The sequence below is a fragment of the Haliotis rufescens genome, unplaced genomic scaffold (assembly GCF_023055435.1).
Source record: "Haliotis rufescens isolate VD_foot unplaced genomic scaffold, xgHalRufe1.0.p SCAF_36, whole genome shotgun sequence".
In the NCBI taxonomy this organism is placed as follows: Eukaryota; Metazoa; Mollusca; class Gastropoda; order Lepetellida; family Haliotidae; genus Haliotis; species Haliotis rufescens.
In genome coordinates, this window is record NW_025964068.1 from 4,203,938 (window position 1) to 4,230,199 (window position 26,262).

At 38.7% G+C, this 26,262-nt stretch overlaps 1 protein-coding gene across 1 annotated transcript; it reads left to right on the forward strand.

The window, feature by feature from the left end:
* Positions 1 to 12,688: 12,688 nt before the first annotated feature.
* LOC124147764 (short-wave-sensitive opsin 1-like) lies at positions 12,689 to 20,297 on the forward strand. Its single transcript, XM_046518521.2, has one exon. It carries the CDS (start codon positions 13,912 to 13,914, stop codon positions 15,199 to 15,201), a length of 1,290 nt encoding a protein of 429 aa, XP_046374477.1. The 5' UTR covers positions 12,689 to 13,911; the 3' UTR covers positions 15,202 to 20,297.
* Positions 20,298 to 26,262: the final 5,965 nt, after the last annotated feature.

Consider the following 26,262-nt stretch of genomic DNA (forward strand, 5'->3'; position numbering starts at 1 on the left):
TCGCAGGCTTCCCTCGCTGAGGGCTGTTGAGTTGTATATAGAGTGAGAGCGAAGGTTTATGTACTGCGATGTATCAACTCAATCGAAGTCTGTGCAGACAGATTTGTACATTAATTCAATTTATAACTTAGCTTAAATACTGTTATTATATAGGTGCGGATTAGGTCATGTTGATAAGATAAATCATTTTGGAGATCTTTTTTAGCGAATCCATTGCCATTTTTCATAAGAAAAATAAAATATAACTGTTGAAGAAATGTATTTTTCCCTGCCAGGTCAGTTCATTTCTTCAGTATGTAAGAAAACCACCCTGAAAATGGTTCAATTGTGAAAGACGTGTAACCAATAAAAATTAACGAAAACAAACATTTTAATTGTTATTTTAAAGGTGCCCTTTAATGTCAGCTGCAACTTTGAACCAGTGATTGATTGTTTTGGTTTAAGTGGTCAAAGTGAGTGAAAACCTAAAGTTAGTCAGGTCGTTGAGACATAAGCCACTTTTGAGACAACGACAAGTCTATGTTTAGTGCTGACAACGACGAGTCTGGGAATAGTGATGACTCCGACGAGTCTGGGTCTAGTGCCGACAACGACGAGTCTGGGTCTAGTGCCGACAACGACGAGTCTGGGTCTAGTGCCGACAACGACGAGTCTGGGTATGGTGCTGACAACGAGTCAGTGTATGATATTGACGATCATAGTCATAGCAAATCTGGGAACGAACCAGCGCGTGACACTTTCGTTACCCACCTTCGTTACAAGCGGCCATTACAAGAATCTTGATTGCGTTTTTCCTTCAAACCCAATATGTAGTGATGTAAATTTTTGTGTATATCTGAGGGAAGGCCAACTGATTTATTTTTTCCCAGATGCATTTACGTTTGTTTGTTTCATCAGATTGGTTAGAGATTGCAGACTGACCGAAAATCTTCCCCCTTACATTCACACTATACCAATTACGTAAGAGTCAATAGTCAAATAGAATTTCAAGCTGACAAACAAAGGCTATGGGAAGTATTTCGGCGTTACGCTAGTCATTAGTCGTTTGTAAACATAACGGTCAGTCGGTTGCGAGTTCAATTCCATGTATGGTTGTAACGCGCCCAAAACATTTGGGAGCTGTGACTGGTGGCAGCGATAGTACACATTTAGAGACATCTGCGAATGGGCTATCGGAGCTTGGGTGTGCGGTAGCTGAAAGAAGCACAAGCGAGTCACCGACATCTAGATTGTAAAAGAAGGTTGTGGAAAGAGTGAGTAAGTTTTAGTAAAAGAAATTGAGCAATATAGGTGACTCGTCATTAATTATAGGGAGGGAGAATGAAACAAAGTGTTAGATATATTTGGGGGTCATGAACAAGTATCAGCAAAGTAAGACACAGCCAAACACTGGTACATGTTAATGTACATACGTTTCTTTATTTCTCGTATTTTCTTTCTGGCATTTAATGTATTAATTGTGAAAAAACATACATGTAGATCTATTGGAGAGGGCGATCTAAGTTGTGATAACTTGTGTCCAATCCTTTTCATGTGAATACTACGTGTGTAAACTAAAACCCGTATTAATTAAACTTGATTACAAATCCAAAAGAAACGTCCAGAGATTAATGAAATTAATTCGTCGTGGTGTTGTAACGTCACGCAACTTAGTAACAGTAATATGGCATCAGTCAAACACTTTGACACACACAATATCGGCTATTTCGTTAAAATTAGTGAGAGTGTACGTTGATCTTAGATATTAAACATTAAATTAAATAAGCAAACCTCATAAAAACAGAATTAAATAGTATGCATCCAATTTGCCCGGACTTGAACAATTTATTGCCCAGGAATTTCAGTAGGGGTTCATAAATGCTTAGCTTTTTCAGAACTTTCGTGGGCAAGTTACACCCTACCCATTCCATAGCCCTACCCACCCACACCATCTCCACCAGCTCGAATTATATTAAATCCAAATCAACTAACAACACAGTTTAAGAATTGAATAACATTTTTTAGTACTAAGGATAGCAAACCGATAGCTCTGTCCAAGCGCTGCTTAATTTCAAAACGAGGCTTACATTTTCGTTTTATTGTCAGCGTCACCTTTTTTCTTCACATACTCTAAACTAGTAGTTGATAGAAGTGTGTGCAGAAATGTGTATTCCATTGTGCGTATTTACGTCACGCGTTACTTAAGGTGTTTCAGCCTCGATGGCTTTCTTTAACTGTCACAAACTAGACAGCTGGATCTTGTTTACCCCAAAAATAACAAGTATTTTAATTATTGATACGCTCAGATTGCTGCTGATGAACGATGAGTCAATTCAGTACTTGTATAACACTTTGTGGAATATGAATTCAATACCAATTCTTGTGGAGTTCAAACACCCCGTAATAATTATTGCAGTGTTCAACCATCCCGTAACATCCTATAAGTAATGTATTTACCGCCGAAAACATCTTTACAAATAATAAATAAGTTGCTATCCACTTCCGAAAGTAAAGAACTTGTTATCAGTAAAAAAAATCATGTCTTCATGTTCTACAAGTTTCTAAATGCCAATCAACGACTTTAAATAACTCCAAGTAGTCTCTTCACAGAATCACTCCATCGAGTAGTTCTTCATATATTACTAAATTACTATCAGTTCAAGAGTGTAACATTCCTCCGAGTGTGGGTATTTTCAGACCCAAATGACTGGTAAACAACGTTCGGTTCATGCTCAGAAGTGACTCTTGTGGAGAGAAAGTTGACAAGAAACTATAATGTCTGAGTGTCACGTGTATCCTCTAATGAGTGAGTAGCATCACGAAAAGTGGCTAGTTATATTCGTATAGAAATTGTGAGATTGGCAAACTTTGAAACCCTCTTAAGAACTTTGGGAGTGGCACTGCGGATATACCTCCCTATATTGTCTTCGGTACTCAGTACTTCGAGTTAACAAGATGTCAGCGTACAAGTAACAGTACCGTAACAGGACCATACGAAATAGCAAAAGGAATCATGTTAACGTAATATACATTTCATGAGGTGGGAAAATATAGTGTGAAAAGTATAAAATTTAACTAACTGATAAATGTAACTGTGCTTCATATAACGTTCAATAAAAATAAATATAATTCTTAGTAATGCATCTTTCAATACATATTCTTGAATACATCTCCTCGAATTTAAGAACGTGATGAACAATTAGCACGGCGCACAATTTGGATGTTTGCGTGTTTGTTTGGAGCATGATAGTCATACACGTGTTTTAATGCTCACTTGTTGAGGCAGCATAACATGTTATAGAACATGTCTGGGATGAGATGGAGAGACGCCTACGACAGGGCCAGAACCGGTCGGTAACTATCTCAGTTGGTACAATCTTCGGTTGACATTTGGAAAAACACTCCCAGGCTGTGTTCAAAATGTTTGGTGTTTACCAATGCAAATGGTGGTCACACCCGATATTGACATTGATAATTAAGTTGTTACACCATCCTCTTTCAGGGCGTGTCGCTCTGTATCCTGTTATCAGGTATGGGTTTTGTGAATGTATTTGTTATGATGATTCGACGAATGACCAAATATCATCATGTTGTTACTATCAATAACATAATATTCATACCACTTTATCCAAGTACAGATTGCTGCAGTGCATCAACTGTTCCTCGTCATATAATGTCATATGCAGAGGAAGGACGTGGGACGAGAGGATTGGATTATTAATGTAGTTATCTTTGGGAAGAAAGTGTCTTTAAATGGTCAGCACAAGGAAAACCAGGGCAAGAAAACACACAACTGGGCCTGTCGGGCAGGCCTTGTTATATACCCACTATTGGTACCAGTAATATAAAAAAGAAATCATTGATTACAAGTCGTTTATAGTTAACACAAAGAAATGTCATTCTTAAACATGCTTTGGAGCAGATATCAATCTTTCTGGTCAAAATGCTGACTGGGTTAAATAAACTAAACTTTTGAAATAGTAAACACAAATAAATGTAATAAATCCACTGTATATAAACTTCAGTCCAGATGTAAAATTGTGTTCACGCATTCATTTGGGGATTCCCATTAATTCAACAGCAAGTTAAGAACATACAGGTTGGTCTAGTCACATATAAAAAATATCATACGTATTGTAAAAACAAAGCTCATGGGTCACATTTCTCAAAACTTCGTTTAAGTAATCACAAACTAAAAATTGAAACTAGTAGATATACAAAAACACCAACCCCACTGGAACCACGTCCATGTGAAACATGTGATGTCTTAGAAGATGAGCAACACTATGCACTGTCTTGTATAAAATACAACCAAGTAGGAGAATCACTTCTTCAAATAATCATCACTCATGCTAAAGAATTCTTAATAATTTTACTAACAGTTATCCAGAAACAATTTCAGAGATCTGTTATCATATCTACAATTATAAACAATTCCTTGTATGTACAATCACATCTACAATTATAAACAATTCCTTGTATGTACAATCACATCTACAATTATATACAATTCATTGTATGTACAATCACATCTACAATTATATACAATTCCTTGTATGTACAATCACATCTACAATTATAAACAATTCCTTGTATGTACAATCATATCTACAATTATAAACAATTTCCTTGTATGTACAACATTACCACAGTTTTGGTCAATTCTCATGTTGTTTCCACATAATTATGATACACTTGTTTTAAAATGAAACTGTTATAATGTACCTCCTTTGTATGTTGAATGTACCTGTGTGGTTTGTACTTATTGTGCATGTATTTTGTAGTTTGTGATAGTGTAATATTGCCCTGTTTCTTTACGGAATGTTATGCAGTACATATTTCATCTAAAACATCTTAGTTGTATATAGTTTGTTACAGTTGTGTACGGGGACACGGTTGGCTCAATCGTCTAAGGCGCTGCAATTCGCTATGCAGAGTTGTGTCCCTTAGGCACGCCAGAAACTTATTACAGTGTGTTCGAATCCAGGTTGGCCCCGAATATGTTTCAAGCCTTATCAGCACTATACCCGGGTTCGTGGGTATAACCAAAGTGGTGAACGTCTAAGACCTGCATCAATTCGGGCTTTCCTCCTATACCAAGCTGGCACGGAGTGATATAACTGGAATATTAATTAAAGGGGCGTCAAACCAAACTCACTCACTCGTGACTCTTGTGTACTGTTCCGTTTGGTTAACTGGGTTTGTAATGTGATTACTTCCGGTTTAGAAGTAATATATCATGCAACCTTGCTATTGCAAACTAAAGACCAACCTGTTGATTTCCTATGTATCCGGAAGCAAAGAACACATACGGGTGTGTAATCTCTGCCGGAAGTTAAAAATAAACTGTCAAAGTAATACGCCATGCAGAACCGTTAACCGCCGCATGAAACGGTATGAATCATACATTACATACAGCGAACTACTTGAAACAATACTGTGCTCAACTGTGCACAGCAAGCTCAATACATGTGATAATGAAGACAACTAATAACAAACTTCTCATATCAAACCCGTTGTTTTACATGTATTGTTTATTGTATTGTTTGTCCCACAAAAGATTGAGTGCGCGTTACATGCTTGACCTGAATTCATCCCTGGAACTTTTTCTCGCTGGCTGCTTGAATAACATACGATACATTTGCAAATGTAGAGCGCAATAGAACTATTCGTGTAAGGGACATAATCACTCACTCGCAGTGATACAGCTTGTATAAGATATGATGTACAGCACTGCAAGGGCAGTGCCTGATAAAGCTCTATACTACGCCTATAGCTAAAGGAGATAATCGCTCAATGCGCAATAGTATATTCTTACAAAATTTAGCGAAAGGAGATTTATTTCCCCGAAACATTTTTAGCTCTTTTAAAAACAAAATGAACATATTGTATGGAGTATCTACATTACGACACATGACTTAGTCACAGAATGTGACAGGCGATTGGTTAAAACATGTCAACATTAAGTCACTCTCATTTTACGGACTTTTAGGGAAACCAAAATGGCGCTCTATTTCAGTCAAAAACAAACTAACCTTTATACTTTCCCGCCTTCAGGGCCGTGAAGGATGAAGCACGGTTACGCGTTTGCTCTGGTATATGAATACAACAATATAGGCTTCACGAATCCTTTCTATGTTGATTTCATATTGCTTAATAATGTAAGGGTTTTGGTTTCAAAGTTGCCTCGAGTTTCTTATGTGGTGCTGTAATGTAAACAAATGGGAAACTGAATCTGTTCACAGGCTTGCTTCAAAATATTTTCGAGTTACTACATGGAGCAAATATGGCAAGTACGTTTAAGTGTGTATATTTAGAGGAAAAATTGCATGTATTCTTGGGGCGGTGGCTAAAGTGTTTGCTCTTGACACTGAAGGCCTGAGTTTGATTCCACACAAAGGTACAAGATGTGAAGCCCATTTCTGGTTCCTGTACTGCTGGAATAGTCCTACAAGTTGCGTGAACTCATACTCACTCACTTAATAATATACTCATGGATCCATGTGACACATACAAGCATAGATGGTATTCATCTGTCATGCCGTACAATGAAAGATATTTATAGATGTTTAAATATCTGGATGGGACTTGTCATTGTTGTAGCGTGTTACGGTGTCCAACGCGTTAACATGAATAAATACAGTCTGGGGGAACAATAATCTCAATCGGTTCAGGACAGACCTGAAACTACGTGTTCAATGTCATCACTTGCAACACTCACGACATCTATACTGGTCTATGGAGGTTTCTGTTTAAAAAACAACAACAACAACAACAACAACAACAACATTACAGTAAGAATATACTTTGGAGTAAACACATGAAACTGTATCTTGATGTTTGAAAGGCAGGCTTGTAGTTCATAGTGCTACCAGAGATGTGGATATCAACTTCTGGGTTTTCGATGTTTTTCCTGACGTCAAGGGCAAGACAAAGCCTTGTTTTTAATACCTACCCCAAATATCGTTATTAAATTCAACATTCTGCAGTATTATTAGTAATGGTATCGACGATGTATCGGTTCAACTAACATCACGTCGGAGATCGTCCTGGGATTATTATGTTTTCGGCTGCAGTCAGTTTTCAAGTGATATCACCTTGGCTCTTATATAATCAGGGGTTGATATTATGAGCAACGTCCTACGCCGTCGGGGCACGATGACAACCACATCTCCTAACCACCTGATCGATCCATTTTGGTCAGCCATTATGAAAAGCAATTGAGAGTGTTGGGGTCCTATTCTAACCATGGTCCCCGCGGGGTCGTTGACATCGAGATTGGATTTAGAATAGGATTTTATCTATACCATTAAACTACCTTCAGCCGAGACTGAAATGTTATGTTCTCATCTAACATATTAATTCGTTGATACATTTAAAAATATTTGATTGGGTTAGACAGTATGTTATTACCACAACATGACGGTACAGACCTTTGGTCTACTGAGGACAATATAAAAGTGAAAGAACTGTTAACCATCATTAAGTCCTGCAACAGATTGTAAAAGGTAGTGTGTGGCTGGGTAATTTGTGTAAAACTGAATTTGTTCAATGAAGACTGGGCTAAGAAATGTATTTAAAACCACAGGACCCCTACCATGTTTGAAATGTTGTAAATTTGTGCGTAAATAAGCATATTTATAAATTTCAAAATATAAGATGCGAACGATATCCACTAATAGTTGTGTTATTTTATTTAATTTTGAAAGGTCTTTAATCACAAATAATATCGATAAGTTAAGATATTTTCAATTTAAAAACAAACATACGATATCACCTGAGAAGTATAGTTTCTTTTACTCTACAGTTTACATACAGTAAGTTGAGGTTGACATTAAAGAATCTTTGCTTTTGATGGCGACTATTTCACATGTGTTGCAATTATTCTTCTGAAATGAGCAAATTTGTATTAAACACTTGATCTATGATATTGAACAAAGAAATTATTTTACATACAGAAATGTCATTTTTATCATTACCATATGGTGCCATTATAATTATTATTATTATTATTATTTTTATTTACAAATTAAAATAAAAAATGCAGCAAAGAGGGTTTGGGTGATCCTGGCACAGTCAGACTGGTTAGGCTCATCATCAGCTCAGGGCCCTTGCCCCCTCCACACGCAGCCCAGACAGAGAATGGGACTTCTCCCAGGAAGCGTTACCTAGTCAAACCCACCCAGAACTTTTCGGAGAATGTGAAGACTCCCTAACACTGCAGCCTTCTGCATTACCCAGATTGTCAGAAGGGCTGTATTCCTGGTAGCAAACCCGGGTACTCTCCCAATGCCAGTCAACAGATTGGGAGGTACCAAACCTAAGGCACCGAGAACAATGGAGAGTCGGACAACTTGGTACTTTGGATGCAAGCGTGTCTGACATTTCGAACGCGAGGTCTGCATATTTGCCATGTTTTTCCGCAATCTTCTCAATCACATTGGTGTCGAAAGGGACAGAAAATTCAATAATTTAAATGATTTCATTGGATTTATCAAAAAGGACAAGATCAGGTTTGTTGGCCTGGATACGTCTGAGGCTGTATACGGGCCTATTCCAAAGGATTTTGTATTTATCATTTTCCATGACGCGCTCTGCATATTCCGGGTCGTACTGTGGATGGACCTCTGTGTCAAAACCACAAGCATGGCGAAGACGGTAATATAATGATCGAGCCACGCAATCATGTCGCTTAAGATACTGTCTGTGCCACAGCTGGGCATCCACTGACAATGTGTTGGACATTAAATTCATTACATAATCTACATTTCATATTCACATTTTGATGCAAAATAACACATTGACGGTTTCGAGTGGGAAGTGACTGGTCCTGGGCAGTTCTACTCAACACACTGCACATAAAACTCGATGCAGTGGTCGTTCAAATAGCCTCTCCTTGAAAAACGGAGTCTGGGCCGATTTGATATGTCCCTTCGCTTGGTTCACACTCATTTCTGTACCGTCCATCAGTAGTGAACCACAAACAAAATCAACACTGACATTGAGATTCTGTCCCACATCCTTGGCTCGTTTAAGTAAACTGTGGAATGCCTTGTTTTGATCATGAGTCTTGACATGCTTCACAAGAGGATCATCAGACAAATAAATATGTGCAAAATTGCACAAAACAATTCAACGTTTAGCAAACCATTATTAATATTATTTACAGATCAAAATAAAAAATGCAGCAAAGAGAGTTTTGGTTATTATTATTATTATTATTATTGGGGTTTCGCGAATAGATATGGCGCACTTCACATGTTCGTTACTATTAGGAGCATTATTAGTTTCTATTAATTAGTGATTATGGTGCGGTCAAGCTTACCACATGGTCTGTCAAGGTGACCACTATGACCTTTCCGTGTCCTGCAGAGCAATATTCTCCGGTCAGCTTGTTGAACCGTCGTCTTTGACGCCATAGCTAGACGCTGTCAACCTCGTCAGCTGTCAAGCCACAAGTTGGTGCGCAGACATAAGCCCGTCCTTGTCATCCAGCGGACGTCTCACACTGACCGCCACACATCAAAGAGAACCGGTCGATATTTCATCTGGCGGCATGTCTCATATTTGATGAAATGACTGGGCTTTATTTGTACATTAAACGTTGTGTAATTAAAAGAACATGTGGTTATAATGAAACACCGCCTCTCCGACATCTGAAGCATATAAGAGTTAGTATGGCGGTATGCGGAGATCTTTATATTGCATTACCTTGCAGCTACTACATTCAGCTGACTTCAAAGAAGGTGCGTGCATGGAAAACCTATCGTATATGCTGATATAATCATATCTCCAATAAACCTTCATTTCGTTTCTTGTTCATGTGTATGAGGCAAACTTCAGTTGACAATAAACTGCCTGTGTTCTATTTTATTGTTTCCCGGAGTGTATTTATGTAAAAAAAGCCAAAAATGTATATCTTTTAGAAGATATTCTAATAGGCATGATTGATTTTCCTGACAAAACTAAATAAGACAGTGTTAAACGCTTTCACTATTAATGTATATTTTCTACGTAGGGATTCTTTGGGCAATGGTTTCATTTTGTCCATGTGAAAATGATCCATTGTACTTCCATTTCGACGTCTTTCAAAGTTCCCGATGGTGACATACACATACTTCTCTGAAAAACAGTCATTGTTATGTTGGATCTTGTCTGTTTACAGATCCTGATACAAATATATCAAATACAGCCCATGCAAGTCTATAACGTTTGTCAAGTCTAGATTACTGCAGTATCTGAAAATAAAGAGAATCTCTCTGGGCTCCTTTTTATTGTAATTTTATTAAGATCATTGACCAACTGTTTTTTCTGTAAGATATGTTCATTTCAGAAACTAGATGTTCGTCTGTGCAGGAGCCATTAATATGTTTTATTTTTATCAAAATTCTGTCCATTTGGGGGTTATGGACACAAAAAACAATATCCAGGTTGTTTTTGCTCATTGTACTATTTATATATATATATATATATATATATATATATATATATATATATATATATATATGTGCGTGTGTGTGTGTGTGTGTGTTCCCTGAAATCAATGTTATCACGATGAAAAATTGACAAAGAAGTTAATAAAATATTTCACCCATGTCTTTAAAATCAATTATCATTGACATTACGCTGACATATGTTTTCAGTATCTATACTCCGGCACTGAGTGGTCCTGGCGTGTAATGTACATAGTCTGAGACTGCATCATGGCGGGTAATATACATAGATTGCTTTATGGCGGGTGTTGCTAAATTCTGAGTCAAAACTTAAAGAATTGAGAATCCTAAACACTTCTTTGTATTAATGTTTTGACGTGGTGTAGATAAAACAATGTCGTTATCAACGGATCAGTCTCCCCCAACTGTATATGAACATTGTCACCTGTCACTCTGTGTTTGAAATAGGTGTCTGCGCGCTTGCCAAATGCCAGAGACTTTTAAACTGGGCTAATAACATTTTCGTAAAGCACGCCCGACTGCCTAGAAGAAAATTATAGTCAATACATATATACTTCTATGAATTACCAACTTATTAAGGCGTCATTTAATGTCAAAGTATGTTGTCATTTTGTTTTCATTTCTTAGTTCATCGGAAGTAGGTAAGTAAGATATGACGAGGACTTGCACCATGTTTTGCTAAGAAGCCCTCCTGGCCAGTGAACAATGGCAGGTAGTTCATTCACTGCTATCTCTGAATCCTCTACATGAAACTATTAAGAGTTTGTTATTGTGGGTGACAGTTGGAACCGCTGTTTGTGAGATATTACAGATACGACTCAGATGAGGAAGCAGGTGGCAACATAATGGTCGTCTTCCTCCTCCGTTACATTCCACAATCAGGAGTTCACAGATTCTTAGGGATATGATACTTGAAAAGTCTTCTGTCTGTTTCGTTTGCGTTTACCATACCTATAATTGATTGATAATGAAAGAGCATCATATCTCTTTCCCGTCTTCCACACGTGCATTTGTAGTCTGTTACACTCTAAGTCTGCTATTGCCACAACCTATTAATCTTTCACCTGTCAGAGTGTCGTTAGGTAACTTCGGAAATTGAATTCTATGAAAATTCATTGAACTGAATACAACAAATCGTCAGATTGTGTTTCGTGTCCTCTCTTGAAGTTGTCACAACTCACAAATAACAGACTAAAAGAAATACAGTTATCTTATTTAAGCATAAACATTAAAGATAGAAAGTAAACATCAAATGGAGCGCAGAACAATACCCACAGAGCAGAGACAATCTAGCCTTGGTAATCACTTTAGTCGTATTGTAATGTATTCTCTTTGTTCTGGGACTAAACTCACAACTCAACATATTTAAGGCATTTTCCTTGTTAAAGGTATATGATATAGTCTGTGCTGTCACTGTGACTTTATAACATAGTATACAACTCATTATCTTCTTCTAATGTTCCAGCTTCATATGGAATACTAATGAAGTGATATATACGGTCAACTTTGATAATGTTGTACATCGTCAACTATAATTAAAGTATAGAATTATTACACCTAATAATAAATAACCATAATAAACTACAATGAATAACTTTAGCCCGGTAAACGTGTGTTGGGCGTTTCATATAATGAAATAACTGTGTGTATTGCTTGAAATAAAAGTTAATGTTGACCAAGACAAATATGCATGTTATCGGAATAACAGCCTCGACTTAAAAAGACATTAACTGGCAAACCAGTAGAATTCAAACTGACCTCCTGCCTGTCATATAAACCTAAAGATACTTTCATCGTGTGAAGCACAGGGAAGTGGACATCATGTAATTGTTATCGTATGCATAGAGTCTGAAGATAGGGGCCCAATGAAAACTAAGAATATCTCTGATTGGTTAATGCGTAAATAAACAGGACGTCCTTCATCACCAAAAAAGTGTGGAAAAAAGATGGGAGCAAGCAGTTTGAAACGTCAACTATAAGATTTTAATAACGTGCATAAAAATGTGAATCAGTGACGCTGATTCGTTAGGACACCTTACAAGAAAAGGGTAATAAAACATCCATTTAGTACAGTCGCTGACGGGAGGAGCGGAGACCTAACATATCATCCCTCTAGATCCGGATCTGTGAGCTATCAGAGCTATGTATATACTCCTCCCAGCAAACATGTCCTAGATGTGACGGTAGCTTCGTCCAGTTAGCACTGGCTGAAATCAATAACCTGATTAATGTACAGAGACGGATGAATAGGATTCTCTTTTTGTTTTGGATATCAATTCAACAATTTGTGAGCAAAAACACGTGTATTGTAGTGAATTCAAGATTGAGACTAAGCCGTCTTCGTAGAAGGTTTGCATGAAAAGCGTCTAATTAACACATCTCTGAACTCCGACATGCGTGTGTACATGTTCACCGCCGAGAAGCAAGAACGCGCACTACGTATTTATGACAGCAAACTGGCTGACTATAGAACTGGCTTGTCAGCTGATGGATTTGCCCTATACACGAGTGGGAGATGCAGCTAGGCAATCACCACCTTGTTCAGATTCAATACCATTACTGTGGCTACTTCACGGCCAGTGTTGTCCAGTCTCCGCCCACGAGTCATCGTAGGTCGCCCAGAGGATTCCACACCCCACGGGATGGCCATTAAAGTCTGTGAGTAGCGACAGAGTGATCTACGTCAAGACAGAACCGATTGCTTCACACGTTGTAGGGAAACCTGTTCCTTCAAATGTTTACCTTTAACATAAATGTTTAAAACATCTGTGTACTGGGGGAAAAGCGAGTCCGCTTCATCAGCTGAGTGGTGATTTCAACCAGCTTCATCTTTGACTTGTGTGTGATCAACTTTGAAATACTTCCCCACCACCACGCGAATTTACAACTTCTATCGGAGAAATCTTTTACACTTTTACCCTACGAGGTGAAAAAGAACCTTCAGGCAGCCGTTCACGCAATCAGCTTGACGAGGTATACTGGAAGGCGCTCCGAGAGCAGGGCCTGTTGCCACTTCCTATCCCGGGTCAGTTTGCGCTACATTAAGCCGTGGACTGTGATTTGCTGCGAGTAAAAGGTGAGTTTTAAAGACCTGTCTCCTCGTAGCACTACCGTCCTCACAACACTGGTGGATCTACAAATAGAAGACGTGGTATTGAGTTACAAGCCCGAGGCGAAGAGAGGGATTGTACCACTACGCTACTACTATAGGAGCACGAGTTAGTGAGGCATGATAGATGAAACTCGCAGACAATGCATTAGCAATTCGCAGAAACGACCACTGCCACAGAGGGAAGGTGTGTTCCGGCGTGCGTTGAGTTCAGTGGAGCAGCTATATATATATGGAAGTGGTAGACTCTGATTGAATACGAAATTCTCTCCTCGGTCTGCTGTTAGGGAACGACTCGCAGAAGTATGAGGGAGATAAGCGAGCCTGTTCATTCGTGCCTCGGTCTGTGATCAAGTTGTAAATGTGGACATGCTACGAAATGCAACTGAAGTACAGTACCACACGGAATATTCACTGGAGAACGGAACCAAAGGAGACATAGGATATTTATGGTACCCAAACACACTATACATTCTCAGGGGTGTTTTTCTCACGTTGGTGTGTGTACTGGGGACGGCCTTCAATGCCTTCATGATTGTTGCTATTGTCCCCAACAGGCGACTCCGAAATGTCCGCAACATCCTACTGGTTCATCTCGGGGCGGTTGGGCTGGCGGCTTCCCTCACTACCACGTTGTACTCGGCTGTTGTTATATTCCTTAAAGAATGGTACGGCGGAGACGTTGTGTGTCAAATATACGCGTTTCTTAATTCCGTGTTTACATGTGTAATTGTGTGGACAATCACAGCGTTAAGCTGGGATAAGTATCAGACCATCGCCTCACCCCTTCACCATTCTCTCACCGCCACATTCGTCAAGATGTCGACGTGTTTCTCAGTGTTCTGGGTCTCAAGTTTAACCCTTTCACTTCCGCCGCTGTTCGGAGCTAACGAGTTCATCTTCCACCCTGCTATGGGGCTCTGTGCTGTTAACCCTTCCCACTCTGAAGGCAGGTGGTACACCATCGTATATGTCTGTGCAGTGTTTTTTCTGCCATTCTGTATAATGATTTATTGTTATGCTCATATATTCCAAATAGCTCGGACACAAAGCAGCAGAATAGCTGCAACAATGCTCCGAATGGTCAGTGTGATTCAAGCGCCTATTGCCCCTACTAATGCCACCACCTCGTTATCAATGAGAGGTACAAAAGCAATGGGAACAATTCTTCAGCTTGTGGGATCATTTGTTCTAACATACATACCATACGCTGTTGTACTGATGTACGCCGTCATAACACAAAATATGCCTGAAAGTACGTTTGTCTCCGTAGCTACAACCCTGTTCCAAGCTTCACCATGTACCAATGCTTCCGTTTATGGCCTACGTAATAAGATATTGCGGGCGTCGTTTTATCGCTATGTTCGACGGAGGCTCCAACATGCGTGTTACAAAGACAGGAGAAGAGGAAGTGTAAAATCATTAACCCGGAAGTCGTCTTCTACCCAGAAACTTTCTAATCTAAATCGGAAGTGTCAAAATGGCGTCCGGGGCCCAATGAGGCGTACACATAGCTTTCAAGTGGCATCCACGAGGTTTCAAGGTAGCCCTATTGTCAACATTAAAAAAGGCTTACCTCGGCCGCATTCCTTCTCAGTCATGGCCGTGAATGGACAACCTGTAAGTTGTTTAGAAGAGGAAATTCAAGAATGTTTGTAGTTTCATACGAAGGGATTTATACGTTGTGAATATATTTATTTTGTATTTATATGGAGCGTTACGAACGAAAGGTTGGTGGGGTCATTTTACATATTTATGTGATATTATTGACTATCTGTGTAAGAGATTTGTCTTGTCAGCTTTGCCTCGTAAATGTACAGTGACCCTTTGTTAAATGTTTGAATAATTGCTTAACAAGGTAAAAGCACGTTCTGAGATATTTGTATTTGTGATGGCCATTTTATATTTATATTTGTTTTGTATTGTTATATGTACAGTACCACCATGATGTATTACTTGAGTCCTTTTGTCCAAATCCAAAGTACTACCGTAAAGTGTGAATATACGCACTGGGTAAAATAATCAATTTGTGAAATACAGGAATATCAACATGTTTCGCTTTTTCTTACTTTAAAGTATATATTTATGAAGCCATTCTAATCATGCCCTTTATTCATCTGAAAAATGCTCAATCAGTGACCGTTGTAGTAGACCGTTCTAATTCCTCGTTCATAAAACTCTAAAGGAAAACTGAATATTGGTAGAAATATTATATACCTCCGCCTAGTCAGACTATTTGGTTGTTTACCGAGATTTTCATGTTTTGTCTGTTAAATGGGATTAATGTAACTTAGGCTGTCTATGCTGGTAAGGTTTTTCCTAAAGGAAATGCCATTTTATAGCTTCCGCATCCCCATAAATGCGTTCTAATGGGTTGTTTGAGATTCCTAACTAATGTCATTTAAAGATTAGATTCTGTTCTCGGCACTGCAACGCTCTGGCAATTATCTCAAAACACCAATTTGAACTCTCTCTAAATATATTTTAAACTGTTTGAAGATCGGGGAATAGACAGGAAGAATGCGCCGTTATTAAGCCGATAGCTCTGGCAATGTTTGTGTTAAGCGTTATGGGGGCTGTGTATACCATGCTGCAATGTTACTGCAAAGGTACTTCGGTACTTTCCAATTTTCAACTCAGATTAAACTAATTACCTGAATTATCTTGTAAATAAAGAAGTAACTTTCAAAGGTGTTTCGCTAACTATACATTAAGCCCTTACAGAAGATCGTTTCGGTAGAACACGCATTGTTTCGGTTTTGTGTAGATTACAATAATTACAACTCCAGCTATTTAAAAGAAATTTGTCTCCGCACTGTTTTACCATAGCTTCTCAACGTTCAACCCCTCAGTGATGAAAGTTTTGATGACACTTAACAATATCCAGTGAATTAATCTCTGCCCCTTCATGTCTTACAACAGTCCTGTAATTGAAGTTGATCACGTAAACACAGGTGTCAGTTCACGAACACCATATCCGACCAACATATTCAAACCTCGATCGATAGGAAAGTCGTCTGATTATTGTAGTGTGATATCCAGGGTAATAAAGTGTACGGGATTGCCACATCCCCACATGGTGGCCATGGCGTCTAGAGTAGCCTCCAGAGGTTAATGGGTTAACAAAGCTGCTGGAACGGCTTCCCAAGCGAGCCAAGCCTATATTACTAAGCTTGGTGTATATGCAGATAACTGTTGACTCTATCAGCACATGGCACCAGTAAATCGTGACATGTTCTTCGTAGCTAAGTGATTCAGACATTTATTGCATAATCCTGTGTTATAATGGATATCGTATCCAGACGGGGGTCGAAATTTAAATTGATGGGAACTGAACGCCATATTGAATACGCCGTCACTAGAAGAAGTGCACTATGTTTTAAAATGCTACATGTACACATTCAGTCAGTAATACCCAGTTTGTAGAGCGTCAGCACTGGCCTCATGTAAGGAGGATGCTGTGTCAGGAACTAATTACAGATATGTCCATCTTTATTTTCGCTTTGAGATCCACATGTTCATTACATTTACTCTTTGATGCCAACCATTACGAATAAGGAAAATTGTTGTATTAGAAAAAACGTTTCCTTTGCCCTGGTCCTCACGTATTCCTATTTTCGCTGTAATGTGTATGTAATGTTAGGCTCGATAACAAACTCATATCAATTTTGACTTTTTCATGCAGAGACTGAAACTTTTATCTTTCCTATTATTATGGATAGTTCTCGCCTCAGCTCGTATCAGGGGATTTCTGCTGAATTGCCTCTGATAAAAGCCGAAACGCAATTAAGAGATAAGACGTAGCATAATGTACACAAACTCAGTTCCATGCTAAAAAACACTAACTTCTTATTGGTACGTCATATATATCGCAACGTGTTTCACAGATAAGTTTATATATTGGTTAGCTTGCATCACGTTGCTCGCCTGTAGGCCTCAGAACTACATGTACAAAGTTGGGTATCGTACGTTGGCCCTTGTGAAATCTGAAGGCAGTCACAACTTACGATAATAACACAGTAAATACGTATGCTCTTTCTTATAGTATTTGTCTTATAATAACAGTTTCGTCCAATGAAATGTGATCAAATTCCCAGCGAGATAAAACAGTTTAGACATGTTTATGACTTCTTTGAACGATGTTGTTTCTGCACGTGAGCGGCAATAGATTAACAGATAAACGGGATGCATTCAATTTAAAAGATTTGCCGATATTGTGCTCTAAATGTCAAATCTCTTACAATTTGATATCTTTCATCAGATACCCAACCACAGACAAAGGGCATCTTTTGAAAAATTATTCCCAAAACTATACTGAAATTCAGCAAAATCAGCAACATATTTCATGTGAAAGATTTGTTATCGAAAAAAAGCCAAGTATTCTTATTACCTTCTAATGCATTAAGATAATCATAAAGACAAAGTTTAAACTATGATAACCATTAGCTGTAAAATGGTACTTCCCCAAAGTCGTTTAGGAAGTGAAACCCTACTGCGAGCTCACTGATTTACAAGAGCTGCGTCTACATAGTTGTAATTCTTCCCCTTCTGGCTCAGTATTGAGTGATAGACACCAACATCCTCTCTTCTCGGCATAAATGAGCAGTTTAATACATCGTATACCGAGGCAACCTTGAGAGATACAACCCTGTCCGGCATCAAGCCTATTCCATAAATCTGCCATCTGTTAACAGCAGTATTGTTAAGCCTGGCCAAGTGCAGGGAAGCTCTTTCAGGCGGGGACCCCTGCTAAGGTTAATTAAACTCGCAGACGCATCCCAAAGGTTCTCGACGGCATGTTAACGTTTGGGTTGAACGATTTGCTGAGGCTTGTCTTTGTTCCAACATATTTGGATCGAGGTCCTGAATTATTTGGAAACACCCTATCTGGATAGAAAATTAGGATAGGATCAAAATATGGGTCTGATATGGGTCAACGATGTAATCTCTGTTTGCGTCAGTCCATGGTAATGACACGCGAACACATAAACAAATACATGGATGGATACATAGTGTTCGAAACATCACTTGTAAATGCAGATTAGAAAGTAGCAAGTCATGTGTCGTTTGGAGATCGGGAAAAAATGAGTTACCATATTTTTGCCATTATCGTTCAAAAGGTTGTGAAGGCAATTAACCTTAGTCTTTTTGGCATTAGCATATGGTGATAGCTAGATTTGTATTTTATGTAATGCAATAGTTATGAACAGACTCGTAAGATGTCTCCACTTCAACATTAATTCAGAAATATTTAAATGGAACTTTGTCAACATTGAAAATATGAATTTATATAATAATTCCTGGTTTCAAGCATACTGGGGAAAAGACAAACTATTTCTTTGTTTACAGGCGTAAATGACTAAGAGGGAAGACCGTTTCTAAACTTCGTACTCTAAAACATGTACTGACGACATACTTAAATACAGACACCTATAGCCTATAGCTTTCCTCTAACGCGGCATTACGTGTTTCATTTTCATTGCCTTGATGGTCATTGAATCTGGCAGGGACAATATTATCTATAAAGGATTTCTATCCACCAAAATGCCTTATGCGAAATTATATATATCTATATAACTGAAACATAATAACATTATAATTCAGTCTCATTATCTTTTATACATTCAGTGATCATTGTCATGATAAATAGATACCGCCATTCATGGAATCACTGACCATGCATTGTACTGTCATTGCTTTGTTATATGTTTGGATTGAATCAAGATGGCCAATGCAACTATACCACATCAGAAACATTGTCATACGAGATGTCCCCAGCATTGTTTATGTGTAATATCACCTTTCATGTGCGTGTAAATCACTGTTTTTTTCTATGACAAACAACCTTATATATTGGATCATGGGGACCAAGTCCGCACGATGTTTTTAAAAGCCAACGTTAACAGATTTCGCTAATGGTCATGACGTTGTTTTTGTTGCTCAAAATGTTTGCTCAAAGCACATGGTACCTTGTTTAATAGTTTATGTCATTGGTGATTATTCTGCTCTGTCCGTGTAGTTGTTATTGAATTTTCTACTTCAGTGGTCATTCTATGGTATTGTTATTTATTCTCACTTGCATGCACGACTTATCGCTGCACCGCACAGAAATCAATAAATGGCTAGTGAAATAATCAGATGGTCAATTTGACTTTCAAAATATTATGTTATGTACACATGGGTGATTTTTATATATTTTGTAAGAGAGGGCATATTAGTTGAGAATGAGTGTGAGTGTTAGCATTAGTGCGGGTGGGAGTGAGTGTGTGAGGTTTGCTTCAGGCCACGAGAAGCCCTGCTGGACTGGACAAGATGCCGAGGTTGTAAAGTGTTCAATTCCAAAGGGTATTCCAGCACAATGTGGAGAGCCCCTCCGTGCTGTAACCCGCCATCTTGTTGCCAGAATGTTGCAAAAGAGGTGTAAAACTACTGTTTGATATTTTAGTTTTTTAATGAGATGTTTTGAGATGATTTTTTCAAAGTCTGAACTAACGGGATTCGTCTTTTCAAAATAACTATTTTTAGGTATTTGGTGATAAAAAGAGGTTATCACGCGAGTGTGTTTGGGGATGGTAAATATCCTGCATTAGGAATAAACATTGTATTTGGCGAGCCTTGACGAATTGCGATTTTCCTGGAAGGTGCGCATTAATATTTATTACGTCACAGGGTGAGTGATGTGTCAGTGGGACAGTGACAGTAGCCAATATAGCTCCAACTAAAATCTGTTTCTTATACAGTGGTGAATATACATATACGCAAAACAACAATTGTCTTTACTTGCCTTTCGCGGCAATCCATCGGTCTGTCCGCTAGAGTAACTGCCCTTTGTCAAAGGGAAGCTACTCTCGACCTAGTCTATGAGACGTCACGGCCACGTTCAGACGTTGTTGACAGTCGGTCTGTCCTGTCATAACGTTAAGTGTAGTCAGATGTACACACAGCGAAAAAACGAAACACGGTAACAATTCAAACATATTTCGGCCAAATCCAACCATTTTAATTTCTGGAAAAGGTTTCAAGCCGCAGAGGTTGACAAGCCCAGATATGGCTACTGATCCCGCTTGGCTAGGCCTAGTGCCCTCGCAAAATTGTTTCGAAATTTATATCTCCAAAGTTGCCAAAAGTTATAAAATACCTTAGCTACATCACAGTTAGACACTGATTTTCAGTATATTAGACTGTTCTTTTGATAATGATAGCAATTATCCCTTTGGTTTATCCAGATTCCCGATGGTTAATTCTGACTCGATCGCCGAAAGACAAGGGCGACGCCATGTTTGTTTGTAAACACTGAAAGTAGTCCCTACTTGACCTTTGATATTTGTATCTCTTTACGCATATGGCCCCACGGATATCGTTTTTATCCGTTGGCTTTATCCTGCCGAGAAACCTACCCAGTATATGATAAAATACTATATCATCTAAACATATCAAATAGATATTTCACTTGAGTCTAATAACACTTTGTTGCCGGAAATACCTTCTGCCTTATAGGCATTATGGTTTTCAGAATAAGATCAGAAACTGATGGCTTTTCTTGTCAAATGATATCTTACACTTGTAATCGTATTTCGTGATCTGAGAAAGTTGATTTTGCGCCGCTCATGAAAATATTAACTTTGTGAGGTCAACCGATGGGATAAACACCTTATTGCCCAAGAAAAGCATCGTGTTCATTTATAGTTCGTATAACATTAGTAATACAATGGTACAGTGTTCTTATTGAGTTCTGAAACAGAACGATGCGTCTGTGTTCATGGGTACATCAATAAGCAGGGCTTGGTAATAGAGGATACATGTGCTTCACGAGCATGATGCTGATCTCTGTATAATATGTTTTATCACTGACTGTGCGGAACGTGCCTGCTATTTATTTCCATGCTGAAAAGTAGAGCTATCCTAACAGCGTCACTGCACGTTAGAGTGAGGTTAAAAACTGCAAGTTTGTATTCTATAGTGTAGGAGGAAGAAGTTCGCGTTATCGGTTATTCAGTGCGATGCGTGCGGAAGGCAAACTACAACTCTTAAGTCTGTGTTTTTACTTATCAGAATCTTGTTGATATAACTCGGGTGTTGAGGCTCAGATCTCGGATGTGATATAGAGTGTCCTTTTGATATCACAATAGTTCATAATAGAAAAGTTTGAGGTCGGTTAGAGAGTGACCATATCGGGTGCGGGACGTGGGTGTGGGTGTGGGTGTGGGTGTGGGTGTGGGTGTGGGTGTGGGTGTGAGATTCAAACACGAGTTTAATTGTCTCTCTGAGCAGAAGAGGCAAATTATGTAGGAATTGCCAACAGGTGTTTACGTTTCAGAAATATATCCCGTACCCCCCGAAAATCAAATGATACGCCCAAATCTATAAGATACTTTAACAGACCTCTTGCTACAAAAAGGGCGGAATTTGAAAAAAAAGATTACGCTCTCAAGACATCATTTATAGATGATTAACGAATGTTATTGGCCGCTACTAGAACTAGTAATGTTTTTTCGAGAATATGTTTCATATAATACTCACCAGAGTATAGGAACTATTGGGCCCAGTAGTTGAATGTTTCCAAATATCTAGTGTCAGCTATGCACTGTGAAACCTCGGACCCCATTGTCCGTGACCTCGCCAGTCCGGACGAATAATGTTGGAAGCGATTAAAATACAGTGATTAAAATTATATTTTACATACCCACGATTCATTGATCCGCACATATGTGAATCCGGGCGATTTCACTGTGAACGGTATCGTCCTCGCCTGACTCACGAGGTTTCACTGTGTTTGGTATATCAATGCATATGGCGAGTAATTAGTGCCACGATCATTGTTCATGGAGAAAGTGTACTTGTTATTGTCTTGTTCATGTTTCTTGAAAGCTTTTTTAAATAAGTGATCGTTATTTATTATTTATTTTTGTCACACAGTTTACGTGACCTCTGCAATACCATGTCCGTCATGTTTTCTGGTTGTGAGCATTCACACAATTGAATATAAAATATAAAACTGGAATCTGGACTTTTTTGTCTTCTGTTCAGGTCATGAAAGGCGCCTTCCATAACCTTATCGTTGAGGAAAACATGCTTGGCAGTTGGTTTATTAGAATACCTACACCGTGTAATATTGTATAACGTCAGCTGTACTGCTGTTTTCTCATGCTTGTGTGAACGTAATGCATTTGTTCATGAGTTTCCGTGAGTATACGGTGACTGCATGAATAAACAGGTGAAGCTATTTTGATTTTTAGGAGATGTTTGTATGACATGGTATTAATACCAGACGGATCTTTGATGGCTTCTATTACATAATTCCAGCTGCATCTAGAGAAGTGAATGTTATGTTGATTAATGTTTTTTAAGAAACAATGTAGGAATTGCTCAATAATGATGTCGTAATGGAACAGTGTAAAAATTGATAAATAAAACCGACAAAACCATATTCCTATAAAGAAATCTGTTCTAAAAGCAGAGTCGATTGTACCATTTCGATTATATCAATAGCATGTGTTTATGAAACACCGTGAAATAGTGTTAGGTAAGGTACCCGTCACCGCCCATGGCACCCGGCTCAAACACATGCAAAGGCAAGTCAATTTTTCAATTGACACAAGTCAAAACAGGGCACTGCATCGTGCATTTTTCTAGTCAATGAGACGTAAAAATTGGAATCTCCTCCACATGTTTACCATTTAACTTTTTAAAAGATTTACTGAGGCTTTGATTGTTGTAACCTTGATCAAGCAACTTCTGAGCTTGAGTCGTATGACGCTCTTTGAAACCTTGATAGAAGGGGCATGCTCGGTTGTACCTCAAACGTTGTGACATGTAAACACCAAACGCTGGAGCTGCAGGAATATTGCTCAACATAAAGGGAAATTTGGCTATTTTATATTTGAAGTCATCCCTCTTGTCATACAGTCTTTATGCATGAATATAAATATGAAACAGATGAGACTGTTTCACTGGTCTCCTTTATTTCTAGTTCAGGTGGGTTAAGCAGTGAAAGGATATTGGCTATTTCATGACTATTAAACGATATCAGATCATCGATATACCTAATGCTTAAGTTATAATTACCTTGTTTTGACTTGGCAAATCCGAGAAGAAATTCGGATTCATATGCTGAAGAAACTGATCCGTAAGAATGCGAGTACAATTGGTGGTCATGGGGAAATAATGATATTATAATGGAACAATGTAGGAATTGATAAATGACGATGACATAATGAGACAATGTAGGAATTGATAAATGATGATGTCATAATGGAACAATATAGTAATTTATGAATGATAATGTCACAATGATACAATAAAGGAATTGATAAATGATCGTCATGTAATGGAACAATGTAGAAACTAATAAAAAATGATGTCATAGTGGAACAATGTAAGAATTAATAAAAAGTGTAGTCATAATGGAACAATGTAGGAATTGATAAATGATGATGTCACTATGGAACAATGTATGAATTAATAAATGATTATGACACAATGAAACAATGAAGGAATTGGTGAATGATGATGTCATCATGGAATAATGTAGGAATTGATAACTGACGATGTCAGAATGTAACTATGTAGGAAATGATAAAGAATGATAACATAATGGAACAATGTAGGAATTGGTAAATATTGACATCGTACTGGAAAAAATGATTCTTCCTAAAGCCTGATAACGCGTACATTTGACTTTTTCATTTTATGATTTCCTCGCCAAAAATGCAAAAGAATTATGTTTTACTCATATACAGTAATACCTGTTATCTGATTATCATAGATCCAACATTCCTCAACCTGTCACAACATTTTTTTGTTTATAATTTCGAAATTATATTTCTTTAGTTTACAATTTGTAATGAACTCGATTTCCCGACCAGTGCAATATGTTTCTTGCTGATGATGAAATCTGTCATCTCCCCGGCCGCCATTGTAAATACCTGCTTGCTTGCTTGTCTGTTTACGCGAACACGTCACTCACCTGTCAAAGACAGATTCCCTCAGTTCAGCCCACTTCCGGGTTCCGGTCACACCTGTCAGTCGCATGTTGAAATCAACATGTCTTTTGGATAAACTAAATTATTGACAAATAAAACTAATCATAGCCTCTATCAGCCGTAAATTGGACTTTTTGGCTCCCCAGGGACTAGGCCCCGTAGAGAGAACCCCAGCTGCTGCATATTACCAGTGCAAACAATGATAGGAATGTACCATGCGGTACACAAGAAGTAAATGTTCACGTTTCTTGTATGAAGATCTTGTGTGGAGAGTTGTATGCCAAAACGATCAAAATGCATAAATAAACACGTTACAATTTACATACGGGAAAGACATCAGTGAATATTTGTGTTTCTGCGTTCTTCAAACTAATCAAAACTAGTCACGTTGGAAATACGACACATTACGTGACATTGTGTGACGTCCGTTTATTGTTTAACTTACAACTCACAATTGCATGACAGATTCATACGGGTTCAGTTGTGTACATACTCAACTGTTAACATATTTTATTGTGTACACATATACAACGGGGTATAGGTTTAACTGTGTACAGTCCAAATTGTCAACATAATTCATCTTCTACTCAGCTATTACCAGACACACCTGTGTGCACCCTTAACTGTGTACTGAAGCAACTGTTAATATTATGGACTGTACACAGTCAACTGTGTGTAGATTCAACTGTATACAAGATCAGCTGTGTATAGGTGCAACTATGTATAGACGTAACTGTGTATTGTATCAACTGTGTACAGACCCATGTGTGTACAGACATAACTGTGTACAGACTCGACCGGCTACTGACTCAACTGTGTACAAACTCAACTGGCTACTGACTCAACTGTGTGCAGACTAAACCGGCTACTGACTTAAGTGTGTGCAGACTCAACCGGCTACTGACTCAACTGTGTACAAACTCAACCAGCTACCGACTCAATTGTGTGCAGACTCAACCGGCTACTGATTCAACTGTGTACAAACTCAACGTCTACTGACTTAACTGTGTACAGACTCAACCGGCTACTGACTCAACTTTGTGCAGACTCAACCGGCTATTGACTCAACTGTGTACAGACTCAACCGGCTACTGACTCAACTGTGTACAGAGTCAACCGGCTACTGACTCAACTGTGTGCAGAGTCAACCGGCCACTGACTCAACTGTGTACAGACTCAACCGGGTACTGACTCAACTGTGTACAGACTCAACCGGGTACTGACTCAACTGTGTACAGACTCAACCGGCTACTGACTCAACTGTGTACAGACTCAACCGGCCACTGACTAAACTGTGTACAGACTCAACCGGGTACTGACTCAACTGTGTGCAGACTCAACCGGCTACTGACTCAACTGTGTACAGACTCAACCGGCTACTGACTCAACTGTGTACAGACTCAACCGGCTACCGACTCAATTGTGTGCAGACTCAACCGGCTACTGATTCAACTGTGTACAAACTCAACGTCTACTGACTTAACTGTGTACAGACTCAACCGGCTACCGACTCAACTGTGTACAGACTCAACCGGCCACTGACTCAACTGTGTGCAGACTCAACCGGCCACTGACTCAACTGTGTACAGACTCAACCGGCTACTGACTCAACTGTGTGCAGACTCAACCGGCCACTGACTCAACTGTTTGCAGACCCAAATGTCAACATATTCCTTACAAACGCAACCATGAACAGTCTTATCCTTGTACAGACACTACTGTGTTAACTATGTTCAGA